The sequence below is a fragment of the Nuphar pumila genome, chromosome 13, assembly GCF_984573655.1.
Source record: "Nuphar pumila chromosome 13, dmNupPumi1.hap1.1, whole genome shotgun sequence".
Classification (NCBI taxonomy): Eukaryota; Viridiplantae; Streptophyta; class Magnoliopsida; order Nymphaeales; family Nymphaeaceae; genus Nuphar; species Nuphar pumila.
This window is the reverse complement of record NC_143261.1, coordinates 15,503,516-15,527,578: the sequence shown is the minus strand read 5'-3', so window position 1 is coordinate 15,527,578 and position 24,063 is coordinate 15,503,516. Positions and strand designations below refer to the sequence as shown.

At 38.2% G+C, this 24,063-nt stretch overlaps 1 protein-coding gene across 2 annotated transcripts in view; it reads left to right on the top strand.

The window, feature by feature from the left end:
* Window positions 1-8,072: 8,072 nt before the first annotated feature.
* LOC149817891 (triosephosphate isomerase, chloroplastic-like) overlaps window positions 8,073-24,063 on the top strand; it is a 28,353-nt gene continuing 12,362 nt past the window's right edge. The window contains exons 1-3 of one of the 2 annotated variants that reach the window (XM_089984230.1): window positions 8,073-8,374; window positions 10,566-10,592; window positions 23,027-23,096. In XM_089984230.1, coding sequence (XP_089840356.1) covers window positions 8,171-8,374; window positions 10,566-10,592; window positions 23,027-23,096 — 301 coding nt within the window. In that variant the 5' untranslated portion in view covers window positions 8,073-8,170. The remainder of the gene's footprint in view (window positions 8,375-10,565; window positions 10,593-23,026; window positions 23,097-24,063) is intronic. The other variant, XM_089984231.1, reaches the window with a different exon arrangement.

The following is a 24,063-nucleotide window of genomic DNA, read 5'->3' as shown; positions in this document are numbered from 1 at the left end:
ATGTAAGAGAGATCAGGCACATATTTTTGCAACATAGAAACGTGAAATGCATTATAAATTTGAGACAAGAAAGGTGGCAAAGTTAATCAGTATGTTGTCTAACCAACTCTTGTGAGTATCTGAAAGGGTTTAATATATTTTGGACTCAATTTTCCTCTTCATCCAAAGCACATCACTCCCTTAAAAGAAGATATCTTAAAAAATATATGACCACCTTGCTCAAACACTAATTCGTGATGTTTTTGGTCCGCACAACTTTTCTATCGACTTTGTGCTGCCAGGAGATATTTTTGAATAAATCTTACTTGATTTGTCATACGTTGTACTCAATCAAGCCCAAACAATCTTCTTTTTTTGACCTTATCCAAACACAAGTGTGTTCGACACCACCTACCATACAGTGCCTCAAATGGAGGCATGCTTATACTCGCTCGAAAGCTATTGTTGCAGGCAAACTGTATCAGAGGTAGAATGTAATTCCATGAGTCACTATACTCTAAAGTACATGCTCGCTATATGTCTTTCAGGGTCTGAATGGTTTGCTCTGACTGTTTGTTTGACTGGGGGTAAAATGCCATGCTCATTTTTTACTGTGTCATCATAGCCTTTTAAAAACTTTGCCAGAATCGAATGTAAACTTAGAGTCTCTATCTGAAACAATTGAATCAGATATTCCATAAAGTCTGACTATCTCCCTGGTGAACAATTGAGTCAACAAGTTACATAAGTGAATCATCTTATATGCCAAGAAGTGAGCTGACTTAGTTAGCATGTCTACAATCATCAATACTAAATCCATCACATTCTTGGTCTTAGAAAGTCTTGAGATGAAGTCCATAGTGACATCTGTCCATTTTTATTTAGGTATAGGGAGTGATTGTAGAGTCCATTGGGTCGTTGATGCTCAATCTTCACTTGTTTGCACACCAAGCACTTGCTTACAAACTCAACAATGTCTCTCTTCATTCTACTCCACCAAAACGTATCTTTTAGATCTCGATACATTTTGGTATTGCTAGGGTGGATGACATATCTAGAGTGGTGTGACGCATCCAACAACTGATTCTTGAGTTGATCATCCTTAAGAATGCACGCTCTCTCGCGAAATTTGAGAAGTCCTTAATCATTAATTTTGAAGTTTGACTCTTCACTTTTCAAAATTTTCTTTCTCACTTGAGCCAACTCTGGATCTAAGGATTGCTTTTCCTTAATTTGCTCCCACAATTCTGACCTCAATGTGGTTTGCACAAATAATAATTGACATGGTAAGCATCGAGCTTCTGCTTTTTTATGCACGATCGAAGAAAATAAATCTTAATCTGTGAGTCTGGCAAATGTTCCTGACTTTTTGCTAAGAGTGTCTGCGACTACATTCGCCTTTCTTGGGTGATATTTTAGCTCAAAATCATAATATTTTAAAAACTCTAGATATCTTCCCTGACTCAAGTTCAAGTTTCTTTGCGAAAACAAATATTTGAGGCTTTGATGGTCTGTAAAAACTTCAAATTGTTCATCGTACAAGTAGTGTCTCCATATCTTAAGGGAAAATACAACCACTGTTAGATTCAAGTCATACATCGGATAGCTGACTTCATGTGTTTTGAGTTGGCGAGATGCATAAATTATCACATTATCATGCTGCATCAGAACACAAACCAATCTCTTATGAGAAGCATCATTATAAATAGTGAAGTGTCCAAATCCAAAAGGTAAGACCAACACTAGAGCAGTGGTCAAACACTTCTTTATCTCCTGAAAACTTTGTTCACACATATCATTCTACTCGAACTTTATGTCTTTCTTAGTGAGTTTTATCATAAGACCTAATAACATAAAAAATCCTTCCACAAATCGCCGGTAGTACCCAACCAATCTCAAGAAACTACGAATCTCGATAGGATTCTTGGGTCTAGCCTAATTGGTGACTGCTTTAATTTTTACAGGGTCTACCTTAATTTTATCTTTAGATACAATATGATTAAAAAATGACATCTGCTCCAACCAAAATGCACACTTAGAGAATTTGACGTATAGTTGATGTTCTCTAAGTGTCTGCAGAGCTATCATTCGGTGTTCCTCATCTTGCTCCCTCATGGAGGAATAAATAAGAATGTTATCAATAAATAACACTATAAACTTATCTAAATATGGTCTGAAAAGCTTATTCATCATATCCATGAAGGTTGTTGGTGCATTAGTAAAACCAAAATGCATGACAAAAAAATCGTAATGACAATATCTTGATCTCAATATCGTCTTTGCCACATCTTCTTTCTTAATCTTCAGCTGATGATAACCCGATCGCATGTCCAACTTTGAGAAACATGCAACTCCTTGAAGTTGATCGAACAAATCATCAATCTGCGGTAATGGATATTTATTCTTGATGGTCACTGAATTTAACTGTCGATAATTTATACACATTCGCAATGATCCATCATTCTTCTTAATGAACAAAATTGAAGCACCCTAAGGAGATATTGATGGTCAAATAACACCTTTCTTCAATAATTCCTGTTGTTGCTCATTGAGTTCTGCAGGTCTCATTCAATAAGGAGCCTTTGAAATGGGTGTTATTCCCAAAACAAGATCAATGTGGAACTCAATTTCTCGATCAAGAGGGAGACCTGGTAATTTCTTCAGAAAAACATCAGCATATTCAGGAACTATGTTCACATTAGATAAGGTGAGGTCTTCTCTCCCTTCAGTCTTTATGTAGGTCAGAAATCCAATGCATCATTCTTGTACGTATTGTTGGCCTTTATGCAAGATATAACCATTGGCTTTGGTATTTTCCTAACACCTTGATATGTGAAGGTTAGAGTTTGAGAGGTTTGGAAACAGATACACTTCTTTCTGCAATCAATGGTGGCATGGTGGTTCGACAACAAATTCATGTCAATGACAACGTCTATATCTTTAAAATCAAGTTGCAATAAGTTCATAGGCAACTCACGATTTTCTAGTTTCACTATACAATTGTTATACACAGTGTCCACTATGGTGGGCTCAACTATAGGTATTTCTATTAAGTAAGAAACACCCAATCGTTAAGGTGCAACTGACAACCATTTTTCAAAAGTTGAGGTAATGAAACTATGTGTAGCTTTTGAGTTAAATAACATATGTGCTAGAATATCAGAAATATGGAGTGTACCTTCAACCACTTCAGGGCTGACAAGAGTTTCTTTAAGAGCAGCCGCATAAGCGTGACCTGATATTGTGAGCTTCTGTTTCGAGGGTGCATTATTTTTTTGACCAGGTTGTGGGCAGTCATTGGCATAACGACCCATCTGCTGACAGTTGAAGCACCTAACATTCCTTAGGTCACACTTGCCCTCGTGCCTCTGAATACCACACGTCCTGCACGAATTGTCTGACTGGGCTGACTTCTGAATCTTCTGTCTCCTAGCTTATTGGCCTCTCACATTCTTGACTTGCTTACCCTGGTTATGACTAGGGGTTTGACCTTCGTACTACCACTTGTGCTCCCATTAAAATCTCCCTTTATACTAAAACTTCCTTCGAGAGGACCCTGCCATATCACTACCATTGAGCTTGGCTTTATCTTCATTCTTAGGCTTTGCTTTCTCTTAGGGCTTCTCTTTAACTTCTAAAATTTATACCTTGAAGCGTAGTCCATGAGCCAATTGTATTTCTTTATCTCTTGTGACCCTACCAACCTCACTCGATTTTGAGTTCGAAGTGCAAAATTATGTCCATTTTACCAAAATAGATATTGGATACCCATAAGGGCATTTTGGTTATTTCAATAATTATTTCTGATATTCTCAATTATACACACTCGATCCAAATCCATTACTGATTTGTATCCAAAGCTGTTTGACTGGATCCAGACCCATTACTGATTTGGGTCTAGAATGTCAAACTGGATCCAAATCTATTTTTGATTTGGATTCAGAATTGATCTAATTTCAACCTGGATCTAATACTGATATGAACCAGATTCAGTTCTGTTCTAGATCCAAAATAGTAAATCTGGATCCAGACCCAAATCTCAGTAGATCTAGTTCTTATTTGGATCAATCCATATTAACTGGATCCAGACTCGATCTGATCTAGATCATACTCGATCTGAATTGAGAACCAAGATCCAGTCAGATTTGACTCAGTCTGGTTCAAACCCAGACCGGTTCGGTCTGTCTGAGTTGGTTCAAATAAGTTCAGTCTGACCTGGTTTGGTCCAAACTGGTTCGGTTCTGAACTGATTCAAGCTGAACCGATTCAACTCAATTTGTACCTGGTTTGGTCTGAACCAGTTTGGTCAAAACTAGTTCAACCCAATTCTTTTTTTTTCACTCGCCTGGCTCGGTCTAGGTGCGACCCAAATCGACCCGGTTTAGTCTGAATCGCATCCAGGCTGACCTGGTCTGACCCCCTTTTTTTTCTTAATACCATCTGGTTCAGTTTGGGTGCGACCCATACCAACCCGATTTGATCTAAGTCGCACCCAGGCTCGATAAAATGAAAGCGAAAGGGGCAGAGCCCCTTCTGTCTTCTCTGTTGCAAAGGGGGTCAACGTCTGAGCTCAGGGTCAATGTCTGAGCTGTCTCTCTCCCCTTCTCTCTGCGGCAGAGGGATCGACCGCCAGCGTCGGCCGACCGACCCTCTCTCTCTGTTGTAGTTTTTTTTTTTTTCAGTGCAACTCGCCGGCAGCTAGGGTTGTCAGCTCTCATCTTGATCAAAAAAAGAAGGGAGAAGAAGAAGAAGAAGAAGAAGAGGGCGAAGGCCCTTAACCTCGCTGCCGGCCAAAATCTGGTAAGTCTCTAATTTTTTTTTCTGCTTTCTAGTCTCTCTCCCTCGCTCTTTGCCACTCTCTCCCTCTTGCTCGACTGTGGGTGGGTGTGGATAACCCTCACCCTCCACCCGATGATCGTTGAGGATTGAGGTTTATCCTATCTCCCGTTTTTTATGGGGAAGGCGGTTCCTCTAAATGGGAAACCGTCTTTTTTCTTTTCATTTTTTCTGATCTTATCCCCTTCGACAGTTTCGTTGGAGGGGGTTTTACATCAACACTTATGAAGCCAGAGGGGTTCAGCATCAACACTTGGCAAAGCCATCTTTAAGGTGGCTAGACACCACGCGAGTGACGTAACCGAAGAGTGCAATTATCTTAACATCGTTTTGAAAAATCAAATAAGGTAAGAATTTTGCTATCATCCATATGGTAGGAATGATCGTGAAAAAAGCCTCATACAACGGGGTTGATTGCATACGAAAGGGACTCTCTTCTTGAACTATTCAAAGTGTAATCTTCTTCTTATTCTGGTACGTTTCTACCCAACATCAACTGGAGTGCAGATCAGGTGCAATGTGATTGCACACTTTTGTTATGCTGCTGCACCCGAACATCTGCTGTTGCTGTTGGATTCCACAGCTGACAGGCTATATCCCAAAGATGGTGGGTGATCAGGTTATCACATTGCACCCGAATGTAGGGGTGGGCATCAGGCCGACCTGGTCCGCTAATGGACTGGGCTGATCACCCAGCTCATTTATTAATGGGCCGAGTTTTGGCTTGGTTCTTAACGAGCTCACATTTGAAGATAAGCCCATAGCCCGACCCATTGACCTAACGAGCCACTGTGAAGTGACCCGGACCGGTAACCCGCAGGCTGGCCCGGGCTCAGCCCAAGTATGTAACAAGTCGGGTTTCGTCTCAGTACCTAACGGGCCAGGCCTAAAATCATGGCCTGTTGTCCACTCCTACCTTAATGTCAATGAAACATGAATGCAATCTGCTACGCCCCTCAATCCACTGAAGATTTTGAAAGTTTATGTTTGGTGAGATTTGGCCAAGGGTCCCAAAATTCAACGGATCTTGATGTGGGTCCCATTGGAAAATGATAGTGGCACTTTCTCCTACCGGTTAGCATCATATGACCAAGGACCCATGGGTATGCGGGCAATGGGCCATCTTGCTCATGCTTATATAGGAAGTCAGAAGAAGAACAGCTACCAAGAAAGTTGGCTAGGATATGTGTCAAAGCATCCTAACAACTACCATGGTTCATGAAAGCAATGTTGTTAGTATCGGAAACAGACCTGTATAGTTTGACCAACGATTCAGGTGAATCGGCCCGATACCGATTCTCAAGTGAATCGTTTTTATTTAAAAAATATCCAATTCAGGTCGGTATCGTATCGATTTTCTGGCGATACGTATCGGGTGATTCAGGCCGATACTGACAACACTGCATGGAAGAGCAAAAACACTGTAGTCCTTTCCATCTTCCCTCTCTGCAAGTCCTGTCTCTCTCATTGGAGCCCAACTTAAAAAAAGGTAAGTGGATTTAAGCATGGGCACCAAAATAAATCAAAACAAGACAATATTTTATTGAGAAGTTATTATTGTCTATAAGCTGAAAAGGATAATAAATTTAACATAAGAGATAAATGATGAACAACAAACACAATTTCAATTGTTTATGATATTTACAATTGAAAAAAGAGATGTTAATGCCTTGGCTGCCTCAACTCATTGGGTTGTTGGGGTTTGAATCAGCTTATTGGTTGCACTATTTGACCTTGGCCAGTGGCCGAGATAGAGCAAAGGGTAATAGGAGTAAAGTTTGGTAGCTTAGGGTTCCGGGTCATGTGATGCCCACTTAACCAAGTTACCCAGTACATGGAACAATAAAATGACAATGGATATCCGAACCAAATCCAATCTTGTTTAGGCAGCCCATTCACGCCATTTAGAAAAATATTTGCCTCCACCCAACTCCATGAAAATGATATATTGGTCAGTTTCAAAAATCCAAAGTAAACAATTAAGCATCTCTCAGGATCCCACCACGTGGCAGATACATATAGAATACCATGTTATCCTATCCCAACATCAGCAATCAACCTCCCAAAATACCCATAAAAGAGAAGGGAAAACCCTAAAATCTAACTTGGGTTTGTTTTAGAAATGGGCAAAGCACAAATCAGAGAGCGGCCTACACACGTGTCTGAATATATATAGAAAAACTCATATCTTTGAACAGGTTTTCACGGTATGACACAGCATATATTTTTTCTTAAAAAAACAAGATTCAGCCACGGTTTTGTACTGTGCTAAATCTCTAAATTGGATCCTTAAAGAAGGAACGTCACCAATTATCATGGGTTGTAGATTTTGGACTTTTCATTGGTTTGACCATCCTTCTTTCCTTTTTATATATATATATATATATATATATATATATATATATATATATATATATATATATATATATATATATATATATATATATGAAAGAATTTTTTGTACTGCATGATGTAGTGCCATTGATGCGACTAATAGCCGCCCATCTCAGCATTTCTCGAGATGAAGACCATGCCCTTCTTGAGAAAATACCAAGATGGGTGGCTGTGTGGGCGATGCATGATGCAGTGTCACTGCATACTATGTGAACACTATATATATAAAAGAGAAGGGACAATGCCATCGGCTAATTTTTTAGATAATCTATGGGAAAATATATTAGTTAAAAGAGGTCGGGGTAGGCCTAGGAAGACATGGATGAAGGTGATAGGAAAGGATATGAATGCTTTGAACCTCACCAAGGACATGGCATTGGATAGAAATGAATGAAGGAGAAGGATTCATGTGGAAGACCCAGAATGATTTTCTTTGTTGGTTCATATCGCCGACCCCAATTGTTTTGGGATGAAGGCGTAGTTGTTGTTTTGTTGTAAGGAGAAAACCTCATCACGGACCGACCACACCTTGGCTAGCCTCTAGCTGGTAAAACCCTCATTGGGGAGCTTAGCTTGGATTTTGCGGCAAAGGATGTCACACATGGGTTTTGAACTTGGGTCAACTTGGTGACATTCACAAGTAGCTCTTTACATGAGTGGAGCTCCTGTAGCCAAGACATGCTAATTTAGCAAGAGAAAAAAAGAGATGCTTAGTTACTAAGAGAAGAAGGGGTAAATGCCAAGTTTTTTTTTTTTTAAGGGAAATACAAGGAGAGAGAGGCTTCTAAATTTATTTTTTTAAAATTTTCTAAACAATAAATAAAAACCAATAAAGATTTGCCAATAAAAAAGTGCCTTGCGAGGAAAAGAAAGAGAAAAAAAAGAAAAGGAGAGGGTGAGCAACGATCGAAAAGGAGAAGCAGAGGAGCGGTTGGTTTTGGATAACCGGAATTTCTGCGAAATGGCAGCGTCCTTCCCCCTCTCTCCCTCCCACCTCCCCACCCAAAGATCCCTTCCCTGCACCCAATTCGCCGGCTTCGGCCGCTCCTCCTCCGCCGCCACCGCCACCACCAACCACTCCTTCTTCCACCACGTCTCTCGCCACCTCCACTCAGCCGCCGGAAAAGGTTGCCGGCCCGTCGTCTCCATGGCCGGAACCGGAAAGGTTCGTGTGGAGTCCTCTCTTCCCCTCATTGAGCTTTTCTGGAATGATCGAGTTTCATCGGGCCTGGAAATCTGAGTAGTTTTTCATGCAATGCTTAGTAGAATTGATGAGGTTTGTGTTTTTTAAATGTGAATTTCGCGATTGAGGCGTTTCATTGGGGTTTTTAATCATTTTTTATTGATGGTCGGATTCCGATTGATTGAATCTTCTGTTGAAGATTTAGTTTTTTGAGTGATAGTCTCGCGATTCAGGTATTCTGTTGGGTGTTCTTCAATCATTTTGAAAGATGGTTGGTTTCAGGTTGATTCTGGGACATTTGTTTCTACTTGGTTTGAATATGGTGCATTAGTAATCCAGCAGAAATCTGGAAGTTGTTTAGTTGAGTAATGGATTTCTTGGCTGGCTGCGGATTTTGGGCCGGCTTCTGTAAGTCGGCTTATCGTTCTTGTTGTGTTGTGTGTTTACTGCTTCAGCATCAACATGCCAGTGGATATGTCATCTGCCTTATTCGGCAAGAAGAACGGAAATTTGTTTGTCGCAACAATGGCGAATTGTACATATCATCCAACAAAAATCCGTTTACAGATCATGGGAGTTTGGATAAACATTGACCTTACCTTTTTTCCCCTTCTTTTTCTTGTTTCTAAATTGGGAGAAAATATAGAGGAGTTGGTACTCGCTGTAGACTTGAGGTTGGATTAGGAAAATTGGTGCTTCAGATCAACGTGCTTGAAGGTTACCTGGATCTTGGTGCTGTCCACTGTATTGGTTAATGGCGGCTAGGTATTTTTCTTCTGTTTAGCTGCTCTTTAGTTATCTATCGGACTTGTATTCAGTGGCTTGCTAGAAATTCTTTTCTCTGCTTCATTTTACGTCTTGATAATAGAAGTTTGCACAATGAGGCTTGAAAGATTGGTTCAAGCTGCTCTAGCTTTGTTTGGTTTAGCTTCTGTACTGCCTACTGGTTAACTCTTTACAGTTTACATGTTAATTTGGGGGGCAGTTTGCATGCAAGTTGTCTAAAATTTGAACTTTCAGAGTTCAAATGTTGCTTTTTTCTTGATCATCCGTTCCTTATGAAAATTTTACTTAATAACCTTTCTTTTTTTTTTTTTCATTTAAAAATTTTTGCCTTTAGTTCCAAAACTATCCTTAATTTTCTCCGTCTTTTACATGTTTTTTATTTTTTATTTTGAGGTGCTGCTATTTTTAGATTAGTTATATCTCTTATTTAAGCTAGGCTTATGTTTCACCCACAGGGACATGGTTGTTGTGAGATGGACTATTTTAGAGGTTAGGATATGATTCTGTTGTTCCTAGATGAAGACATCATGCCATTCACATCTCTAGTGGCATTAGATCTTTGTTGAATTGCCTATGAAACATTGTTCACAATGTGATAGAGGCTCCTTACCCCCAGTTCTCAATATGTACGCATTTGTAAATGCTTCTACCTCATAAGCAAGTTCGGGAACTATATTTCATCAATAATGTTCTACAGTTCTACTTGTTTGATATAGAGAAATCTCATCACTATTACTACTGGAGATGATTTGTTCTTAAGAATGTGAGAATGTGGTCTCTTTTCTCTACTTTCCCTAACAAATCAGGTTCACTTGCAGATCTGTCTATAGTACTCAAACAGACATAAATACCAGGGTTGGAGGGGAGAGGGGAAGGTTGATATGTTGTATAGAGTGAGGAGGGGCAGGGAGGAAAGAGGTTATGGGGGATGAGAATCTGTCTTTGGTTGTCACTATGATATGATATTTATTTTGTGACTACTGCAGTTGAATTCATTTAAATTATTCGTTGGCCCTTGTTGGCTGTTGTATAATAGATTAAAACTGTTGTTATTATACTTACTTTATATTGTTTATGTGTGTAATAGATACTTTGAGGCTTAATTGCTTGACCTTGTGTTGCTATTTAACCATATTTCCTTGTAACATATGCCATATTTCCCACAGTTTTTGCAAATATCGTTACACTGTGAAATACAGCTGGGCATATATCTTGTAGACTTTTCTTCTCATTCTATTTGTATATGATTGTTACATCTTATTGAGAGTCTTATGCAAACATTAGACTATTTTTTTTTATCATTTGCTTAGATTGTAATCTTCTGAAATGCATTTTGTACTGTTGCCAGCACTCATTCTAATCCATTTTCTCGGTGTTCTTTTTGCAGTTTTTTGTTGGGGGAAACTGGAAATGTGTAAGATTTAAGATACTCATGCTTTCTTTTACAGAAATGTTCCTTTTCTTTTATTCTTCTGTCTCTGTTAGTTGTCCTAGAAGCTTGAACTCCACTTCAAAATTTAATTCCTTGTCATGTTTGTACAACTCTACCAATGAACTATTGTTTCCAATTCTGTAAGGTTAAAAATTCTTTTATCTTTCTGTTTTATGTCATTTTCTTAGCAAAGGCTATTATATATTGAGAAGTTCGGCGGCAACCTTTGATAACTATGTCACATGGGTGTGGGTGCGCGGCAAATTTTTTTTATATATATATATATATTGTTAGATTTCACTAGGATCTGTCACACGTGAAAAGAGAGATGAAAGAGAAAGGAGGAGCTGCGGCTGTCACGATTTCCAATAATGAAATCGTGACCTAAAACATGTATATATATCCTTCGTTTATAGTATGGGTCGGGTCTGATATATTATCCAGACCCGGAATACAAAATAACAAATACAAGTAAAGAATACACAGACAAATAGACTTTTTCACCCTCCCTCAAGTTGATCATGGTTTTGAACCATGAACAACTTGCCTTTAAGTGTCCAAAAACGATCCTTAGTCAAGCCTTTTGTAAATATGTCTGCAACTTGTCTTTCAGTGTTAACAAATTCGGGCTCGATCTCCTTTTCTTCAACCTTTGGTCTCATAAAATGTTGATCTATCTCAATGTGCTTGGTACGACTGTGATGAACCAGATTGAATGACATGTTGAGAGCACTTTGATTGTCACACATCCAGATAGACTGAGATATCACTTCTCCCACTTCAGTTAGCAAATGCCGGACCCATGTGACTTCAGCAGTAACGGCAGCCATACTCAGCCTCAGTGCTTGATCTAGCAATGACCTTTTGTTTTCTACTGCTCCAGGATACTAAGTTTCTTCTAATGAAGATACAATATCCTGATGTAGACCTTCGTTCATTTGGATCCCTTGCCCAGTCTGCATCATAATATACAGTAATCTCGCTCATGTCCTTGCCAGATGGTTTTGGAGAATATATCAATCTATCCCCAACTGTGCCTTTCGGACATCTGAGTATCCTTTTAAAAGCCTACATATGCCCAGTACGCGGTTTATGCATGAACTGAGACACTTGATTGACTGAATAAACAATATCAGGTCGTGTGAATGTGAGATACTGTAACATCCCTATTAGGCTGCGGTACCTGGTGGGATCCTCACACAAGTCTCCATCATGGGCACTCAGGTTTTGGTGAAGAATACTTGGAGTCCCTAGAGGTTTACAATCCTTTATACCTGCTTTGGTTAGAACGTTCATCGTATACTTGTGTTGGGTGAGAGTCAACCCATCAACTCGACTATCAACTTCAACTCCAAGAAAGTAACGCAGGACTCCAAGGTCTTTCATTTTGAATCTCTAACTCAGTAGTTTCTTTACTTCTTTGATACGATCCTCAGAGTTTCCTATGATGACAATGTCATCAACATAAATTAGCAATAAGGTGATCACATTTTGCCCTCTAAAGATGAACAATGAGTGATCTAGTAGGGAGTGAGCAAAGTCATGCTTCTGAATCTTAAGAGAGAAGCTGTCAAACCAAGAGCGAGATGCTTGCTTTAGACCATAGATATCCATTTTTAGTCTACATACATTTGTCTTACAATCTTCCTCATAGTATCCAGGTGGTTGTTCCATGTAAACTTCCTCCTTCAAATCTCCATGCAAAAATACATTCTTAACATCAAGCTGACTCAGTGTCCATCCATGTTCAACAGCTAAGGAAAAAATGATTCGAATCGTTCCCATTCTCGCCACTGGACTAAAGGTCTCATCATAGTCTTGTCCTGCTTTTTGTGTGAAATCCTTTGCTACGAGTCTTACCTTGTATCGTTCAACGGTCCCATCTGGTTTATATCTTATTTTGTAGACCCATTTGCATCCTACCACATTTCTGTCAGGCGGTCTGGGAACAATTTCCCAGGTTCCACATTCATGCAAGGCTTGCATTTCATCATTTATGGCTTCTGCCCATTTCTTAGAAGTGGCTGCCTGGTAGTACATAATGGGTTCATCCTCCTTGTTGAGAGCAGTCAAAAAGAGTTGAAAACCCATGGAGAAATTGTTGTAGCTAACCCATCTATCAATAGGATGCCGCATGCGACTGGACCTCCTGACATCAAGGGTGTGTGAGGAGGTAGGTGCAACCTCTTGAGCCCGATTTAAGGGTCTTGAAGTAGCCATTTTCTCTCTGGTGTAGGAAATGCCCTTATACCTTCCCGATTTCAATGGTGGTGCTGCTTCACAACTCTATGATTCTGATGTACCAACGATCTTGGAACTCTTTTCTTCGTATTGCATACAGTCCGAATGACATTCTTCATTCGAACTATCAAAGAGCTCTAAATTCAGCCAAGGGTAATAAACTTCAATTGAGGTAGAGGACATGTCACCTATGTCAATTTTATGATCGAAGTTCAGCTCATCAAAAACAATATTTCTCGAGATTTTGATGCATCTTTTAATGGGATCATAACATCTGTATCCTTTGTAGTCATCCACATATCCCACAAATCTATACTTCTGAGCCTTATCCTGAAACTTGTTTCTCAAGGACTGATCAATATGCATATAACAAACACATCCAAAAACATGTAAGTTATGATAACCAGGATAAATTCCAAAAAGGCAGTGATAAGTGTAATGAAACAAGGTACAATGAAACAATAGTGAAACAAACACAATGCCAACAAAGGGCTTTGATAAACTCACTTAAGGTTGGTCACTAATGGACCAAATACAATCTCAAAAGAGATAAAAATATCAAACAACACAAGAGGCATCCGAGCCTATAAGATGGAAAAAACTCTAGAGAAAACCCTCAAATGCTTCTAAAAGCATTGTAGAATAACAAGGGAGTGAGGCTCTATTTATAGAGCCTCACTCCAGCACATGGGAGGCAGTCCAGCTCTTTGGACTGCCACCCAACAGTCATATTTTGACTGTTGTGCCCAACAGTCATAAATATAATATGGTTGTTGGGCAATTTATTTATTATAATGCTAAATTACATTTCAGTCCTTAGTGGACTGTATTATATGATAAAAGACAAAAATACCCTTATCGGGTATTTGAATACAATTTTATTTTTAACACTCCTCAAACTTATGGGGAAATCACCGAAAGTTTGTTAAGAAGATACAAAAATTGAGGTAGTGAAAGAGCTTTGGTGAAGAAGCCTGCAAACTGAAATTCGGACTGGACATATGACAATGTAATAGTCCCCTTCAAATATTCTTCATTAACATAGTGACAATCCATCTCAATGTGTTTTGTTTGCTCGTGAAATGTGTGATTGCCGGCTATATAGATGACACTTTTATTATCACAGCATAGCTTTGAAGGTTCTGACACATCAACACCCATATCGGAAAGTAGTACTCTCATCCACACAACTTCAGTGGTTGTGGTAGCCATTGTCCTGTACTCAACTTCCGTAGAGGATAAAGACACTTTTTATTGTTTTTTGCATCGCCAAGAAATGAGAGAATCACCTAAAAACACACAAAAGTCAGTAGTTGAGTGACGATTATTAGGATCTCCTCCCCAGTCAGAATCAGTGTAAGAAATAAGACTTAAGGACGAGGAAGATGATAAGAATAGTCCTTTAGATATAGTTTTCTTGATGTATCGAACTATTCTTAATACTGTATTCATGTGGACGGTTGTGGGCGCATGTTGAAATTGACTTGCAGAATATACGACATGTGCAATATCTGGCCTTGTAATGGACAGGTACATCAATGATCCAATAAGTTGTCGATAAGGGGTTGGATCATCTAATAATACTCCATCTTCAGCTCACATTTTAGCATTTATTACTTCAGGAATATCAACATATTTTGTGTCAGTGATTCTTTAACGCTCAACAATATCCGCTGCAAACTTGATTTGAGATAAAATGTATCCTCTTGGTGAGTAGGCTACTTTAATTCCTAAAAAGTATCTTAAAAAACCAAGATCAGTCATATCAAAGGATTTTTTAAGCAAAATTTTAATATCTTCAATTTTCTTTTGATCATTCTCTGTGATGATCATATCATCAACATACAAAAGAAGAATGATCAATAAGGTACCTGTAGATCTCACAAAAAGGGCAGTGTCAGTGTAACAAGATTTAAATCCAAGTTTTAATATTGTACCACTAAACCAATCATACTATGCTTTAGGGGCTTCTTTAAGCCCGTATAGGACTTTTTGAAGACGAAGGACCATGCATTTTTCAATAGACAGACCAGGGGGATGATCCATGTATATTTCTTCATTTAAGTTTCCATTCAAGAATGCATTTTTAACATCTAACTGATATATCGACCATTTTTTAATGGATGCTATAGCAACTAGAGTTCTAACTGTAGTCATACGAGCTACTGGGGTAAAGGTCTCTTCATAATCTATACCATATTCTTGAGAATATCCTTTTGCAATAAGTCTTGCTTTATATCTCTCAAGAGACCCGTCACTTTTTGTTTTAATTTTAAACACCCATCTACACTCTATTGTCTTCTTTCGGATAGGAAGAGGTTGAATTACCCAAGTGTGAGCCTTATATAATGCATCTAATTCAATTTTCATGGCTTCAACCCATTCGTTTATATTTTTGGCCTCGTTATAGTTGGATGGTTCATGATAAGAATGAATGGCTAGAAGACATGCCCTGTAGTTTGGTAAGAAGGATTCATATGAGACAAACCTACTTGGAGGCCTATGTGTTCGTTTTGACCTTCTAACACTAGTTTCTTCAGTATTTGTTAGTTGATTATATCTGTCAAGGGCACATGGATGCTCTTTAGTATTTCATCTAGTGTATTGAAGAAGATCTTGAGATGGTTCGCTACTTGAGTCATTAATAGACTCGAAGGTTTCAATATCATTACTAATACCTTTATTGGGTAACAAATCAAATAAGAAAGCATACTCGGATTCTTCCTTAGGAACTTCAAAATCAAATCCATTGTCATTTTCTAGAAACATAGAGTTTATCATTTGTTTTATCATAACATCGATATCCTTTTTTATTATCAGCATAACCAAGAAAGACATATTTTATGGCTTTAGAAGAGAGTTTACTATATTTTTCAAGAAGCACGAAGCATTTACAACCAAATACCCTTAGCCTTTTTAAATCAGGAGAAATTTTAAAGAGTTTTTCAATAGGAGACTTGTTTTCCAAAGTTTGAGAAGGCATTCTATTTATTAGATAGACTGCGGTTAGGGCAGCTTTAGCCCAAAATTGCTTTGGAATTTCTTTTGAAATAAGTAGGGTTCTAGTAGTTTCAATGATATGATAATGTTTTCTTTCAGAAATCTCATTTTGTTGAGGTATCCTAGGGCATGATTTTTGATGCACAATTCCATGATTTTTTAGATATAATCGAAATTCATTTGAAAGAAACTCTCCCCCAGAGCCGGAGCAGAAGACTTTAATATTTGTTTTAAATTGATTTTTAACTAAATTATGAAAGTTTTTAAAACATGAAAAAACTTTGGATTTGAGTTTTAGAAAGTAAATCCAAGTATGTCTACTAAAATCATCTATAAATGTAACATAGTACGAATAACCACCTTTTGACATAACAGTTGCGGGACCCATACATCTGAATGCACTAATTCAAAATTTTTATGTCACAGAGGTTCTAGACCCAAAAGGTATCATTTGCATTTTTCCAAGTATACAATCTTCACGTACAAAATTTTTATCTTTACAAAAAATTTTCAAAAATGAAAAAAGAGATAATTTAGATATACTTGGGTGTTCTAATCTTTTATGCCAAAGATCTATATTAATGTCTTTGACATGATTACAAAACAAGTATTTTGGTAAACACAGGAAATCCATGTAGTAAAGGTCTCCTCGTCTATCGCCTTGCCCAATCAGCTTCCCTGACTGAAGATCCTGCACCTAACACGCCTTAGATGAGAAGAATACTTTACAACCATAGTCAACAATTTGAGAGACCGAAAAAAGATTTAAATCCAGTTTGAGAATGACTCTCACTTTTGGAACAAAGAATTTTTTTGAAATATCATCAAGGTTTCCTAAGTTTTTGACTTTTAAAGAGGTACCATCGGCAGTTGACACACATGAGAAATATGATTTAGTGCAATTGGATAATAGAGACTCATTATGAGTCATGTGGAAAGAAGCACCCGAGTCTAGAATCCAAGAGGTCTTACCTGGAGGAGACGAGGAAGAGATGGTAGCCCCGGATGTAGAAGGTGTAGCCTTGAGAAGTTATGAGACGACTTCTGCTATTTGAGCAAGATTTAATTCATTGAAGTTGCCCCATTTTCTTGATTCTTGAGGTTCTTCACTTAAGGCGGCCACCTTTTTAAATTTGGGACATTCCGGTTTTATATGTTTGGGTTCCTTACAATGATGACAAATAATTTTTCCTTTGTATCCTCCTCCATTGTGTCCTTCCCGTTGAACTTCTTCTCAAAGTGAGGTGGTTTATATGTTTTCACAAAATTTATGGGTCTTGCCATGGCAAGGACCTCATCATTAGACTTGTGCATTCCAAGTCTTGTCTCTTCTTGACAAATTTGAGCAAGGGCCTCACTTATAGAAAAAGAAGTGGTCCTATGAAGTAAGAAAGATCTTACTTGCTCAAATTTCGGTCGAAGGCCATAAAAAAAGGAGAAAAGATTTTCTCTTTCGATTTGGGTCCTTCTCATATCAATAGCCGAACCTTCCCATTTTGGTTCCAACATGGCTAATTCATCCCAAATATGAGATAAAATACCGTAAAAATCTCTTACATTTTTATCTTCTTGTTTTGAATTACGTACCTTGTTTTAGAGATAATAAAGTCTAGCCATATCCTTTTGGATAAATGTACTTCTTAGAAAGCTCCATGCGTCACATGCCTTCTTGAATTTGATGATATTGGTGGCGATCTTGAACTCCATGGTATTCATAAACCATGAGAGTATTTGTGCATTGCTTGCCTCCTAATCTTCCAATTTATTTTGGTATTCTTCCAAGGCTTTTTCTTTTTCTTCTTCGGATAAGGCTTTGACTTGATCTTCTTCTCTTCTAGTCAATTTGAGTTGTGGTTCACTAGTAGAACCACTAACAAAACCCCACAATTTTTTTTCTTTGATATGATTCTCCATAGCCGTCGTCCACATCAAGCAGTTGTTTTCATTGAGTTTGTAGGTGATGACGGTGGCGGACTCTCTTTCTCCCATAATGAATACTTGAGTTTACAATAGAGGAGATAGGGAATGATCAATGATCGAAGAACACTTCCTTTACGAGATTCTCCTTCTTTCAAGAGATACCATGTAATGAAACAAGGTACAATGAAACAATAGTGAAACAAACACAATGCCAACAAAGGACTTTAATAAACTCACTTAAGGTTGGTCACTAATGGACCAAATACAATCTCAAAAAAGAAATAAAAATATCAAACACACAAGAGGCATACAAGCCTATAAGATGGGAAAAACTTTAGAGAAAACCCTCAAATGCTTCTAAGAGCATTGTAATAACAAGGGAGTCTCACTCCAGAACATGGGAGGCAGTCCAACTCTTTGGACTGCCTTCCAACAATCATTATTATGACTGTTGGGTGGCAGTCCAACGTCTAGTTGGACTGCCTCCCAACAGTCATATTTTGACTGTTGTGCCCAACAATCATATTTTGACTGTTGTGCCCGACCGTCATAAATATGATTGTTGTGCCTAACAGTCATAATATGGTTGTTGGGCAATTTATTTATTACAATGCTAAATTACATTTTAATCCCTAGTGGACTGTACTATATGATAAAAGATAAAAATACCCTTATCGGGTATTTGAATACAATTTTATTTTTAACAATAAGGAGACTTGTTTTCTAAAACAACCATGGGCAGTCTATTTATCGCATGTACAATAGAATGAAAAGCTTCTGTCCACAAATTGATGGGAAGATGACTGTCGTGAAGCATACTTATCGCACTTTCAACAATATGCCTATGTTTGCGCTCAGCAATCCCATTCTGTTGTGGCGTGTGTGGGCATGACACTCTTCTTCCTATCCCATTATTTTGAAGAAAGGAAATAAAGTCACTGGATGTGAACTCCCCTCCTCCGTCACATTGGAAAAATTGAATGAACTCGGAGAATTGATTTTTTACTAAGGACAGGAAGTTCTGAAACAAAAGAAAAACTTCAGACTTATTTTTCATGAAGTATATCCAGGTGTATCGAGAGTAACTGTCAACAAAAATTAGATAGTACTTGCTTCCAGATTCAGAGATGACTGGAGAATGCCCCATACATCAGAACATATTATCTCAAAAGGCTTTGAAGCTCTCTTATTAATGGAACGAAAAGGTAATACATGACTCTTGTATAAAAGACAACTGTAACACTTTTGACTTCTCTCTTCCACATTGAGACTTTCTTTTGGAATGAGATTATTAGAAACAAGTTTCTCAATAAAATGACTCCCACAATGTCCTAAACGACTGTGCCATAGAGAAGGCTTATTACATTCAGAAATACTAAGAACATTTTCAGAAAGACATAACTCTAATAGAGACTTCAAATCTGGGTGAACAGGACAAGCCGAATGACATGGGTCTTCTTAAAAGACATACATATTGCCTTGTCTCTTTCCTTTAGCGAATGTTTCCCTCGTGCGAAGGTCCTTGACCTGCACAGAGAAGGGAGTAAATTAGATTGAAGCATGATTATCATCAACAAGTTTAGAAACAGAGACAATATTTTTCTTGATATTGGGAGCATGAAGGACATTGGAGAGTTCAAGAGTGGAATGTGACATGGGGATGATAGACTTTCCAATATGAGTAACAGGGTGGGAAGATCCATCTCCAATGACAATCTTACTTTTTTCAAAATAGGGAATAGGTTTGAAAAGTTTACCTGCATCACCAGTCACGTGAGTTGCTGCCCCAGAGTCAACGGACCAAGTTCCTTATTCATTTTGCTTTAGCTTTAATCCCGACAAGGTAGATATTAACAACTCTTTAATCTCTCCACTGCCTTTGGTGCTGCTGGACTTCCTTTTGGATGTTGCCTGATGGGACTTTTCTTTATTTTCAGGATTATGCCAACAATTCGCCTTGATATGCCCCATTTTGTTGCAAAAGAAACATGTGGGAATGGGTCTTGATCCTTGAGTAACGGTGGGTGTAGAAAGTAATCCACGTCCCCCCGTGTCTATTTTGCCCTTGTCCTCCTCGCCCTCGTCCTCGACCATAAGTCATTCATGTGGCAAAGACCTCTTGGGTATTCGTATGAGTGTGATTATCCTCAGAAAAGCCTTTCAGGGTCATTTCATACTGAATTAATTTCGCTCGAAGCTCATCAAAGGTGAGAAGAGCAAGCAAACACAGTAATGAAGTAACAATCATGTTATATTCTGATCCCAATTCACTCAAGGTTTGCTGCACCATATCATTGTTTTTTCACAACACATCCTATAACTGCAAGTTGATCTGTGATGGCCTTTATCTTGTTTAGATATTCCATGATAGTCAAGGAGTCTTTTCTTAGTAGATGAAATTCTCTCTTGAGAAAAACCATTCTTACTTGAGAAACTTGTGAATATGTTTGAACCAGTCTCTCCCAAAGTTGCATGACTGTGCAATTGTCAGGAATTGTAATAAGTACCTCTTGAGAGAGTGTAGAGGTAATGTACGCGACCACTGACTGATCTTTCTTTTCCCAGTTGAGATATTCTGCATTTTTGACATACACAATTGAGATTGCCCCTTTATCATCCTTCTCTTCTCGCGCAATGAATTCCAGTGGAGCTGAAGCGGTTTCATCCAGATGACCTAAGAGACCTTGACTCCTTATAAAAGGAATGATCTGTCATTTCTAAATTAAGAAGTTTGAGGTAGTCAATTTTTCAGAAATAAGCTGATTAAAAAAACTCGAAGAGAGACCAGAGTGGGAAGAATGAGGAGTCCATAGCTTAAAAGTTAACAAGGTATTCACGAGATGCACAGTCCACTGCTTGAGAAACTTGCTGGTCGTCCCTTACCTTTTTTTTTACGGCTGTGATAGATGTAGGAGAGAGAGCAGAACAACTCACGCTGAATAGACTTTAATTAATCGCAGATGGAAACTATGCTGGTTCAAGAACAAAGAGTTTCGTGAATATGGAATTTGACAAAGGTGTATTTCATGCACAACGATTTGCAATCACAATGATTTACAGGCACAACGATTTGTGGACACAACAATTTATAGGCATAACGATTTGCAGACACAACGATTTGTAGGCCCAACGATTTACGTGATTCAACAATCAAGAAATATGGTATTCCAAATCCGATACTGATGGATGATCATATCCGATTGTTTCTGACAAGGTTTGTCAGAAATAGGAATTGCGAGACCAAGAGTATTCACGATCAGATCTGAGTATTTCAGATTTGACAGAATAAGGAAGTACGAGACGAAGAATATACATGGTCAAGAAAATTTGGGATCTGACGCAAGGATTGAATATTTCAGAGCTGACGCATGTACACAATCAGATCTGAATATTCAAGACAAACCGTGAGACGAGAATAGAAAGAAGAAATGGAGCCTTTCAGGTCTAACGCCGATTCACGTCAAATCTGAATACTTAGGCACGAAAAATAGTAGAGGAGTAAATGAAAGAAAGAAGAAGAAGATGGAAAAAAATATGGAAGAAGAAAACCTCTTGATTGGATGCAGGTCGATCTCTCAGGTCAGACCTTCTGGAAGCAACTTCGAAGCCCTAGATGGATCTCTGCTTTGATACCATGTTAGATTTTACTAGGATCTGTCACAAGTGAAAAGAGAGATGAAAGAGAAAGGAGGAGCTGCGGTTGTCACGATTTTCAATAATGAAATCGTGACCTAAAACATGTATATATATCCTTCGTTTACGGTATGGGTCGGGTCTGATATATTATCTAGACCTAGAATACAAAATAACAAATACAAGTAAAGAATACACAGACAAATAGACTTTTTCATATATATATATATATATATATATATATATATATATATAAAATTTGTGCAGGGGAGGGGCCGAGCTCCCTCCTTGCACTCTCTGTTGGCAGGGGAGGGGCCGAGCCCCCTCCCTGCACCCTCTTTGTGCAGGGGAGGGGTCGAAGAGGAGAGGAGAGAGCGTACCTGAGGAGGAGAGGTCTGGCGGAGCGGTCGGCGGTGGTGGCGGGGTCCGACGGAGGTCGATCAATGTCGGCTTCAGGAGGAGAGGAAGGGAGGATTAGGGCAAAAAAAATTTGCCCTAATCCTCCCCTCCGCAACATATTTTATCGGGCAGAAAATTTTTTAATATAAAAATTAGACACAAATGACCCTGGGTGCGGTCAACGCACCCAGGGTCGGGTTGACTGCACCGAGTGCCGCACCTGCGTTGCATCGCGTCGATGCGGGTGCGGCACCCGGTTTGCCGAGTCCCTGTGACAGTTTGATAACTGAACACACTTATAGACAATTTTTGGTTTTTTACGTTCTGACTTTCACATGCCTTTTTCGTTTAGGTGCTATTTTTTATATTCACTTGTAATGATTTTGTTATATTAGTGTTTCTTTTGTACTAACTTATAATTTCTTACTTTCACTGGGGATGTAATAGTTATATATGTGTTTGAAATTGAATGCCCTGGAAATTATTTTTATATGTGGTATCATGTACATCATTGTCCCATTAATTGTACATCATTGTCCCGTTAATCTTAAATGGCTAGTTCTTTGATATCAACATATGGGAGTTTATTATATGTGCTATAATGTTTCCATAGTGCTTATGACAAAGGCTTGATTTGAACCCCCTCTCTCTCTCTCTAATGCTGTGGAGAGACCAGTTACTGCCTTACATTAAGAAGTCAATGGCTGAACATTTGGAGGCATTTCTAGGACCAAACAGATGAACTAACATTATGATTTGTAATTTATTCTCGGGGATATTGGTCTCCTTTTTTGCTAGACCATTGATTGGCTATTTTAGAATTGATAGCACTTTTGTAGAGTTGAATATCTCCCATCCTAGAAATTCTACCATTGCTGAGAAGTAAAACATATAGTTAAAGATCTATGTTGGAGTTTGAGTGTGAACACGGATATGGTTAGAGCAAACCTTTTGGGCAAGAAAAATGGGTGTTTCCTAGGTGGAAAGTCTTGTTGTTCGGTGTGGAAGGGGTAGAACAGGATCTGTAAGGATAGGAATGAAAAAAATTTAGTGTACCTGCTCTAGATAGAATTCTTTGTTGTGCTCATTTGCTATTTCTTTCTTTCCTCTTGGTTACTATTATTGATCCATTCGTAAATTCTACTGCAGATCACCTAGTGGTTGTATTTTCCATTCTTTTGTGTAACTGGACCTCTTTTTTCATTTTTACTTTTTTTTTTCAGAATGGGACAAAAGATTCCATCAGAAAGCTTGTGTCTGACTTGAACAATGCTAAAATTGAGGACGATGTTGGTATGCTATGCACTGATTTTATACTTTTTTTCCCAATTGTTATCTGAACAACATTTAGAAATATATTTTTATCTGCCTGTGGTGTTACCTTGAGGTTATGATCAAGTATTGCCACCATGATTTGATTAATTCTTTATTTCTCTTTCATAATAATCATATTTGCAAAGTCTTTTGAATTGTCCTATCTATCATTTTCTCCCAATGGCAGATTGTGAAAATATCTCAAAAATGAGATAAAGTGTGCGATGAGCACAACACCACCAATGTGCACAAATGCACAAGAACACTTAGAACAAATGTACACAAAGGTACAATAAAGAAACTCAAATGCACAAAGGCATACAAAATATAAAGAATTTTATTGAGAAGATTGGAGAACAAAAGCTCCAAGAAGTGAAGATTACAAAGGGGGAACTCCCCTATTTATAATAAGAGAAGGAGCCTTGGAGGGGCTCCACTAGCTGTTGGAGCCCCTCCAACGGTTAGAATTCTAACCGCTGGAGAGGCTCAACAGCTAGTGTTGAGCCCTCCAAGTTGACTTTGAGTCAACAAAAAATAAGGACAAAAAAACGAAAAAGAAAAAAGACAAAGAAGAAAAGTGAAAAAGCAAAAAGAATTACAGCATATTCATAATTATGAATATGCGCAAAAGAGGAATGACTAAAATACCCTTGCGGGTTTTACAAGAAAAGAAAGAAACAAAAAGAAACATACATATTTACATATATATATATAAAGATAGATACATATACATATATACATGATATATATATGTATATGTATCTCTCTTTATATATATATATGTAAATATTTACATAAAGAGAGATACATTTTAACACCCTCCCTCAAACTTAGGGCACAATGACCGAAAGTTTGCTAAGGAGAAAGTTGAATCTTGGAGAGCAAAGCGCCTTGGTGAAGAAATCTGCCAACTGATATTCTGACGTTACATAAGGAAGGTCGATGA